We start from the raw sequence: 9705 nt of genomic DNA on the forward strand, positions 1-9705 counted from the left end.
CATGGATTGCAGTGTCATCGGGTCGTGTGTGCCATGGCCTCGCTCCTCCGTCCGTCCACGCATGCATGGCCTCTCCTTCTCCCCGTGGGAACCGCGGCACGGTTCATCCTGCGGGCCCCACGCACCCCGCGCGCTCATCGACATTCCCGGCCGGCTAAATCAGGATATAAGCTGCATGCAGCATGCGTGTGCGTGGGGGCAAGAGGAGCAGGAGCGGGTGACAGGCAAGGTGACGGAGGTCGTTGGCCGGTTCGTGTTGGCTGCGGCGGCGAGATGTCGATGTCGGGGGCGGACTTCAACGGCGTGGGCGAGGACCCCAGGGTCTTCCGCAACATCTGCCGCGACCGTACGCACGCACCCACACCGAATCACATCTCTTGCGCCATTAACGGCTGCCTCACTGACTGAATCGCATCTCTTTCTCCACAGGGATACTCAAGGATATGCTCAAGCCCGACAAGGACAAGGAGACCAAGAGCTCGTGGAAGGTGCATCCTCACTTCCCACTTCCCACCCAGATATATTGTGGCGCTTTCCCGATTTCGTTAACATCTTTTAGCATGCCTTCTGCGCATGCAGGTTCTTATCATGGATAAATTTACGGTTAGAATCATGGGTTATGCTTGCAAGATGGCAGAAATCACAGATGCAGGGGTTTCATGTAAGTTTCCCAAACCAAGATATATGATCGTTTAGCAGAAAGCATAAGCTGGTGGATACAAGGTTGTAAGCTAGTTAAATGACCTGTCTGTCGTCTTATCCCGCAGTGGTGGAAGATTTGTTCAAGCGAAGGGAGCCGATGCCTTCAATGGATGTGATCTACTTTGTACAACCACTGAAAGAAAAGTAATTACTGGTTGCAATTGAGCTTTCTGAATTTCTCTTTCTGTAAGCACAACAGCATAATTGCAAACACATATACCTGTAGGTTTGGTCCCTTATGTGATTTTTCTAGTCACTCTGATGTTTCAAGATTTATAAGCATCCCCCAACCCAAAATCATAGGACTGCATTGCTGCCTTGTTTAATACTATGTTTTTCCTGGTCCATCTTCCTTATTTTGGGAGCTCTTTTGCTACTCCATGACGGACGTACATTCCCCTTTGATAATCCTCTGATATGAAAGCTTGCTGACCTGCAGTGTTATAATGCTTCTATCCGACATGTCTGGGAGATGTCCGCTGTACAGGAAGTATGTTGAACCAAAATTTCAATTCACAGCTGGAATGTCATTTGCAGAAGCTTCATATGAAACAGACTTCGACATACACGTTAAAAGTTTTACTTTCAACTTTTAGGGCATACATCTTCTTCAGCTCACCAATTCCCAAGGACCTGGTGACTTACATTAAGAATGACAGCAGTGTCATACCACGCATTGGTGCACTAAGAGAGGTTAGTGTTTTAATACCTTTCGATGTTATATTCTTCGACAATATGGTTCCTAATGCTGTGGTTCTATTAATTGCAGATGAATTTGGAGTTTTTTGCTATTGACATGCAGGTACCCATAAGCTTAGTTCTACGTCATTGCTTTCTTCGTTGATTGCTGCCTAAGACATTCTTATGTTTTTTCTTTTGTTCTTGTCCAAAGTATAGAAGTTCGAGTCAATTGTAATATATGCGGTGCACTATAGGAAAAAACTTATAAGCCGAGTGCCTGAAACACTCGGCTTACAACGGTTTACACTCGGTTTACATATAAGCCGAGTGTTTTTCCCGGCTTATAACACACGCCTTACTAAGGACCGGCTTATCCGGTGTAAGCCGAGAGCAATAGTTTAATATTGATTTAATATAAGCCGGTGTAAGCCACGTGGCCATATTAAGGATTTGCTCTAGTTCAACATATAAATTTAATATTGATTGTATTCACACAGTGAAGGGAAATTTAACTGGTCCATTTTTGAATCAAAAGATTGATAACTTGGTGGGAATATTCATAAATTCATTTTAAGTTGAAAGCCATACAAATGAAGTCTGCTGGATATGTTGAATGGACTTGTATTTGCATGCCATGCTGACTATTTGTTTCTAATTTCATATTTGGTGTCTAATTCATTAATTTGATGCTAGAAACCTTAGTTTTGATGATGATGGGTTGCATATCTGTAGGGGTTTGTAACTGACCATGACATGGCACTGACTGACTTATATGGTGCAAATGAGAATAATTCAAAAAAATTCAACGACACCATAAGTACTATGGCTTGCCGCATAGCTACCACATTTGCATCGTTGAAGGTATGTCAAGGAACTTCATTTGCATTGATCTATTAATACACTATGTGCTAATTAGTAGAACAACTTATATATCCTTATGCTGGGTTCTTAAGTTACTGCATCATTTCATATTAGGTTACTCAGTCCAAAACCATCAGAAAACTTCTTAATTTTCAGCATACCATCTATACCTTTCCAACCTATATTTTTTTAATCAGCACATGTATTGATTATTGCTGATCATATTGGCACGGTTACTAGTGGGACCGTGCAACTTATGGTATGTGCTCAATGTTTGAAAGAAGTTGGTGGCACTTCATATTTTTTGCTTTCCAATTTTGCACTCCAATTTCCCACGTCACAAAATACCAAACCTGAATATCCCTCCTCTCGAACCCACATAAAAGTGATAAAGAAATGATATGGTTGTGTTTATAAACTTCACGAAACAAATATCTCAAGTGGAATACCATTTTACCATATAGACTATATCATACTATTTACTGGTGACCTACAGGCTACAGATTTGAACATCTCCTATTCTAGCTACGAATGCAGTCTTCTTCATTTTTATCTTTGTTTTATCTTGTGTGTTCAATGGACTATAACATCGTTTGCAAACACAGAAGCTAATCTAGTGCTTACAGGAATTTCCTACTGTGCGCTATCGAGCACCCAAAAGTGCAGACCCATCAACAGCACCTAAATTTGACATGGTACCAAAATGGCTGGCTACCGCTACTTGGGAAATCGTGTCAAAATATAAGTCAACAATTCCAGAATTTCCCCAGAAGGAGACATGTGAATTGCTTGTTCTGGACAGACCTATAGATCAGGTGCTAAAGCATAATTTAAAATTTTCATTAGAAGGGTTTGAGTGCTTGTTTATTTTGTAAGTACAACAAAGAACTTTTTCATACAACTTACAAAAATAAATATGATTGTGAAGATAGCACCTGTTATTCATGAATGGACCTATGACGCAATGTGCCATGATCTACTCGAAATGGATGGCAACAAATACATATACGAGGTACTTTTTGATACAATATTATGTACCAGACACATGTTATCTTCACTTGCCCAATCCTTTGATTTACTTTTCTGTTGGAAGGTATCAAAAGGGGATGCGGAACCTGAAAAGAAGGAGGCTTTATTGGAGGATCAAGATCCTCTCTGGATAGAGCTTCGCCATACTCACATAGCTGATGTGAGTCTTGTTGGTATTTAAGATTGAGCTATATTTAGTCTATGCTTTATAACACTAACTTGAACGCCAGGCCAGTGAGAGGTTGTATGAGAAGATGAACACCTTTGTTTCAAAGAATAAAGCAGCACAACTTCATTCAAGGTGCTTCATATTTCTTTGTGCTGGAAGAAATAAAACTGTATATATGTTTTAACATAGAGTGGAGTGCAGTATGGTATGGTAGCAGATGCTTGTGCATTAGTGTTTTGTTTACCATTCTAGACTGTTTTTATTCAAAAAAGTAGCATTCTATTCTAGACAGTGGCAAAGCAAGGAGTTCGGAGTTGTGATGTCAAATACATGAGTTTATATAAATTTCTTATAAAAAAATTATGCTTTCTACCTTTATGTGTTGTTTTTGGTAAAATCCTAAGTAGTGAAATGACTACATAGGACACCTCTAGCGCCGCCACTGATTCTATATTGCTGATGCGTTGGTTATTTATGTTCAACATAGATAGTTGTTGAACTGCCTTATTTTTGCTTCGGTACAATCCCCCTCCCCCACAAAACTTATAAAGGAGAATGTATATCCACCTCGTATTGTACACTATAGGCCGCCATATGTATATCCACCTCATATAGTATACGTATGACGGCCTATATATACAATACGAGATGGGTATACATTCTTCTTTATACATTTTGTGGGGGAGGGGGGTTGTACCGAAGCACACCTCTTTTATGTATATCTTAATACGATATACCATTCTTGTCTGAACAACTGCTTTTATTTGGAATCTTGAAGACCAGTACAGAAATCCTTTGGAATGAAAACTTTTGTGACTTTTAGTTTGTATTTTGATTTAGAGGTATATCAAATGCTGATCAGTAGCGTTTTTTCTCGTGAATGTATGGCCTACAATATGCATGATTAATTTAAAAAACGTACATGCTTACGACATTCGTTCTCAATTAGAGATGGTGGTGAAATCTCAACCACGGATCTGCAAAAGATTGTTCAAGCTTTGCCACAGTATGGTGAGCAAGTTGATAAATTGACCCTCCATATAGATGTAAGTGATTGTTTACATATCATTTTCCTTGCAAGTTTTATTTTTTCTAATTTTGTTTATCTTTACAAAATATAATTTACTAGTTTCTTTATTTAAAGAAATGTCTATGAAAATGTGAAAACAGGATGTTATATTATTATATTTAAAGTATGATAGTCTGGTGAATGCATGTTAAATGGGCCACTCGAATAAGGTTCTTAGTTCTATTGTGTAGTATATTCAATAAGGTCCTTCTAAAGGCCTGATTTCTAACTTCAAAGTGATAAAAGTTCTACTACTTTTGTTTGAGCTCTTGTACTCTTTCTCAGATTGCAGGAAAAATCAATAGGTGCATCAGGGAGTTCGGGCTCCGTGATCTTGGGCAGTTGGAGCAGGATCTGGTTTTTGGAGATGCAGGAGCAAAGGAGGTGATCAATATGCTCAGGTCAAAGCAGGTTTGTAAAGCGTTATGCTTGGTTTTATCATTTCAGTGTTATGCTTGGTATGACATGTTTGTTCTATTGCCCAGAATTTGAGTGAAGAAAACAAATTGAGATTGTTGATCATATATGCAATTGTATGTCCCGACAAGTTTGAAGGTGACAAAGGGGACAAGTTGATGCAGGTACTATACTTCACGTTAAATTTTGCATTGCTGGAGTTATGGCTTATGATCGGCATAATAGTCTCGAACGACTAATGAGACCTGTGTGTCATTTCATTAAGAAGGAAAATATGAATAATGAGAGGCCAGGAGTCGCAGAGATATTGAATTACAGACTCGCCATGAACAAAACAAAATAAACCAAACATTTCCAACCTAGGTGCTTGTGGAGGGCTGAAGCGCTCGCTAAGCACCAGAAGTAACTCCCTGTAACACTAACTAAATACACGGCCTTGAACCCTCACCACAATATTGGAGGGATCGCCGACCATGCTCCCATGAAACAAGAAAATTACCTCCATTAACTTGATTACGACCTTTCCATAGAAACCCCCTTCTTCTCTTATCTACCGAAAGGATGACGCTCACATGTGTGGGTGTTTGCAAACTGTGCACACGCATGAATTATCGTTCATTTGTGGTTGCACGAATCTTGACAAGTTTGTGAGATTTTCTATACCACGTAGGACTAGGCTCGTGTGTGGGCATTTCATTTGGTCGTCCACACGTTCGTTTCACGCACGTAGACGGGCTGGTGTGTGGGTGTTTATCAGTTCACCCACACGCCTGTTTCATACACGCAGATGAGCTGGTGTATGGGCGTTAGTCAGTTTGCTCAGACGCCTGTTTCACGGCCACATGCCCGCACGAACGCCACCCTTATCCTCTCGCACACCCCATACTGTCAGTTGCCATGTTTTTTTGTAGTGGTACATGGCAACTGCCTAGTGTGCTTGTAAGCAGATGGCAACTCTTCTCGTACCCGAATATGTTATTTTTGCCATGTCTTTTTTTGTAGTGTTTCTGTGGCAATTGCCTAGTGTGCTTAGAAGCATATGTCAACTCCAAGATATTATTTTTGCCTTGTCTTTCAAGTGTTATATGGCAACTGCCTAGTGTTAGTAGGTGGCAACTCCTAAAGTTTTTAAATCATGGCAACTGTAGTAGACCAGGCCATACATGGCACCAACTACAATTGTCCATAAATGCGAACTGCACTTGACCTAAGATGGCAACTGCAGTAGACTAGGACATACATGGCAACAGCTGCAGTTATCCATAAATAAAAACTGCACTTGATCTGAGTTGGCAACTTCAGTTTGTTCAGACATGGCAACTGCAGTTGTCCAGACATGGCAATTGTAGTTGTCCATACATGGCAACTGCAGTTCAACAACCATGGCAACTGCAGTTAAACAAACATGGAAGAGGGGTCGTTCGGAGGTGAGGGCGCGTGCTGACTGTCACGCGGGCGTGCGGGATCATGGGGTAGGAGACCAGACGTGCGGACGTGTGGGTGTTACCTGTTTCACCACACGTAGGCATCTCACCGGGAGATAGGAGGGCGGATGTGTGGGCATTATCTGTTTGGCCCAGACGTGTGGGTTGGTTTTCTTAGATACCACACGGGACATGTGGCAAGACCCCTTAATGCCCACAAGTATGGGCGTTATCGCGACCCCTTATCTATAGCTTTGATCACTCACTTAGGCTGGTCCAAGGCAAACATTAGGTAGGGTGCACAAATTATGCAAAAGGTACACAAAAACGTAGGAAGTAAACCTCTTCTTCTGCTTGTTAGAAGCATCGAACCATAGAGTACTCACTATTGAGAAGTGACTCATAAGATGGCTTTACCTAACCCAGCTTTAAATCATCTTTTGTTTTTGCTACGTACCGAAAACTAATAAGCCAACTTGATATAATCCTATATGTTGTGCCCAATGGATCTTGAGTATGGAAGATGTCATCTAAGCTAGTGGTTACAGTGCCATTTGGGTAACTCGAGAATACATAAAAAAATTGGATTGATAATTTTGGTTATTCATGTCTACGTGATATGGTGTGCTAATTTATCGACTTTGCAGCTAGCAAAACTGCCATCGGATGATATGAAGGCCATAAACAGCTTAAGATACTTAGTTAGTTCAGATGCAAAAAAGGCAGCACGGGCTGGCGGTTTCTCTCTCAAATTTGATGCCCAAAAGGTGAAGTCATGGTTTCAGCTAAAACTTCTACTTTCTTCCCTTGAACTAACATGGTTTTAATTTCCACGCCAGAAAAAAAATACTGGTGTTCGGACAGAGCGGCAGGATGGTGAGGAAGGCTGGGCGTTATCACGTTTTTTCCCACTTATAGAGGCACGTCATAGTAACATAAACACAGTTGATAATTATCTCATGTGATGCTAGAAGTAATATTTATCGACGTTATAATATAAAGTCCCCTTTTCTTAATGAAATAACTTCTTATCTATTTTATTCCATGTGCTTTATGCAGTCAATAATTATCTCATGTGATGCTAGAAGTAAAATAAACACAGTTGCAAAATTTAACTGGTCTTTAAGATGTGGTCTTCATTCTCTTGATCAAATAAGTGTCAGAAAAAAATGAACTAGACAAATGTAGTACAACTGATTTTCATAGAATGGATCTTGGATTCTATGACGAGTGTTGTTATGTCCATTTGTGATTCGAAATAGTAAATGACTGAAGTTCCGTGGATTTTCAACAGGAACTGGTCGAGAAACTGAGCAAAGGTGAATTGCCTCTAAACGAATACCCATCTTTAAGTCAACCAAGTTCTACTTCTCAAGGGACCGCAGAAAGTGGATCGGCGCCAAAACCAGCACAAAATCCACAGCCCATGTCTAGGAGATCACGGCGCACACCGCAGTGGGCTAAGGGCCGTAACTCTGATGATGGTCAATCAAGGTATTCACTGAAGATAATTTTCCATCTGAATACTTGGGCCGTACAAAATTTTCCAAGCACAACCGCTCTGATCGGTTCCACACGATCTAGCTGCTTCCTTTTCATGACCATATATTTGATTTTCAGCGACTCTTCCGTGTTGAGACACGCATCAGGTGATTTCAAGAGGCTAGGCAACCGAATATTTGTCTTCATAGTTGGTGGAGCAACCCGATCTGAAGTATGTCCTTTAGATGATCTGTTAACTCTCATTCATACTACGAAAATTATATGTTCTCATCAATCTTATATTTCAATGGATTAGCTAAGGGTGGCGCACAAGCTTACCATGAAGTTGAAGAGAGAAATCGTCCTCGGGTCCTCTAGCATCGATAATCCTCCACAGTTTATTTCGGTAAGCCTTTCTGTGTAGTCTTATATTTTTTTTAGAAAAGAAGGCTTGCCCCCGGCCTCTGCATCATGAAGATGCATGTTGCGCTATCAAAATATCCAGCAGAAGTCTTAGAACCACAAAGGCTCTCACTGAGCTGCTAAACATAAACGAACAAGTGAAAGTAAAGCCACAACTGGCTTACAATAGGATGCAAAGATTAGGCTATCCTATTAGTGGCTCGTCATCCAAACCGGTTATATATATCCCACGCTACCATCTCTCATCGGGAAGACTCAGTAACCAAAGGCTCCCTGGCTTCCGCAGGAGTGAGTAACGACCACATACGGATTAATGATGTGGCCCTGAAGATGACTTGCAAAAAAGTTATATGAGTTTGTCTCTTAAAGACCATGTCATTTCTGCAGTTCCATATAGCCCATAACAAGACACATACTCCTATCCGAATATGTTTAGCAATAAAATCATCAACCCCGTTTAGCCACGTCCCAAATAACGTGTTTATGCTATCCGGAGGGTTTATGTCAAAGGCTATATTAATAGATCGCCATAGTATCCTGGCCATTGGGCATTGAAGAAAGAGGTATTTGATTGTTTCATTGTAATGACAAAAGGTGTAGTCTTATAATGTCTCATAGTTCTTTAACATTTTCATCAAATTCTACGGATCAATACAAGCAGAGCTACCTGAGACAATATCAAGAATGCTAACTCATAGCTTCCAGAACGTAGAATAAACTGCTGGTGCACATACTGACAAACTGTACTCACTCTTAATTTGAATCTGTAAATGCAGAAGTTGAAGGCGCTAGGACCATCCTAGGAGCGATGTCGCCGGTTCTCGCGGATGATCGACCAGAGTACCCATACTAGTAGCTTACACAACATTTTTTTTGCCCTTGGTTTCCGCACTATGAAGAGTGTGAGCAGTGCCGATATGTTGTAAAGTGTGGGGCATGTAATGCGATTCTATTTTCTAGGGAAAAAAGATGCAATTTCGATTCGCCTTTCACACTTGAGATCTGTCGGTTCTAACACCTTTTATTCATTTTGAAAATTATATCAAATTGGCCAAAGCTGAGACTAAGATGGAAAAGAAATCAAAACTAGCAGCGACAGGAAAATCGAAGGCCTGCTCTCCTAATGTAAGAATTTTGCAAGCAATCATGCCACCATAATTTCCCAGGTTGCATTCCTTTTGCCATCAACAGCCTCTTCTTTGTTAGGGATGTGCTCAATTCTTATTTTTACAAAGGAGGTTGTGGTCCGACCTTATTATAATGTTAGAATAATCCCAGGCATGTAGTGGATCCACCAAAGAGCAAACAATCACACGACACCGATATTTGTTAACAAATATCACCAACATGGCAACATTTCCGGGGCCAGGCTATGGACGCTCCTTCCGACACTACTGTAAAAGTATTTATAGGTGATCATAAATTAGCGGCGAGTGAGACGGGTCACC

At 40.8% G+C, this 9705-nt stretch overlaps 1 protein-coding gene across 1 annotated transcript; it reads left to right on the top strand.

Annotated features, from left to right (window-relative positions):
- Window positions 1–200: 200 nt before the first annotated feature.
- LOC123441222 (probable protein transport Sec1b) lies at window positions 201–9219 on the top strand. Its single transcript, XM_045117713.1, has 21 exons — window positions 201–346; window positions 430–488; window positions 580–661; window positions 768–846; window positions 1142–1192; window positions 1299–1395; window positions 1472–1504; window positions 2116–2244; window positions 2871–3059; window positions 3173–3256; window positions 3338–3433; window positions 3504–3574; window positions 4392–4488; window positions 4797–4922; window positions 4997–5092; window positions 7000–7119; window positions 7192–7272; window positions 7647–7846; window positions 7973–8066; window positions 8151–8240; window positions 9034–9219. Exons 1-21 carry the CDS (start codon window positions 274–276, stop codon window positions 9058–9060), a joined length of 1974 nt encoding a protein of 657 aa, XP_044973648.1. The 5' UTR covers window positions 201–273; the 3' UTR covers window positions 9061–9219.
- Window positions 9220–9705: the final 486 nt, after the last annotated feature.

This window comes from Hordeum vulgare, chromosome 3H (genome assembly GCF_904849725.1).
Source record: "Hordeum vulgare subsp. vulgare chromosome 3H, MorexV3_pseudomolecules_assembly, whole genome shotgun sequence".
NCBI classification, from domain to species: domain Eukaryota; kingdom Viridiplantae; phylum Streptophyta; class Magnoliopsida; order Poales; family Poaceae; genus Hordeum; species Hordeum vulgare.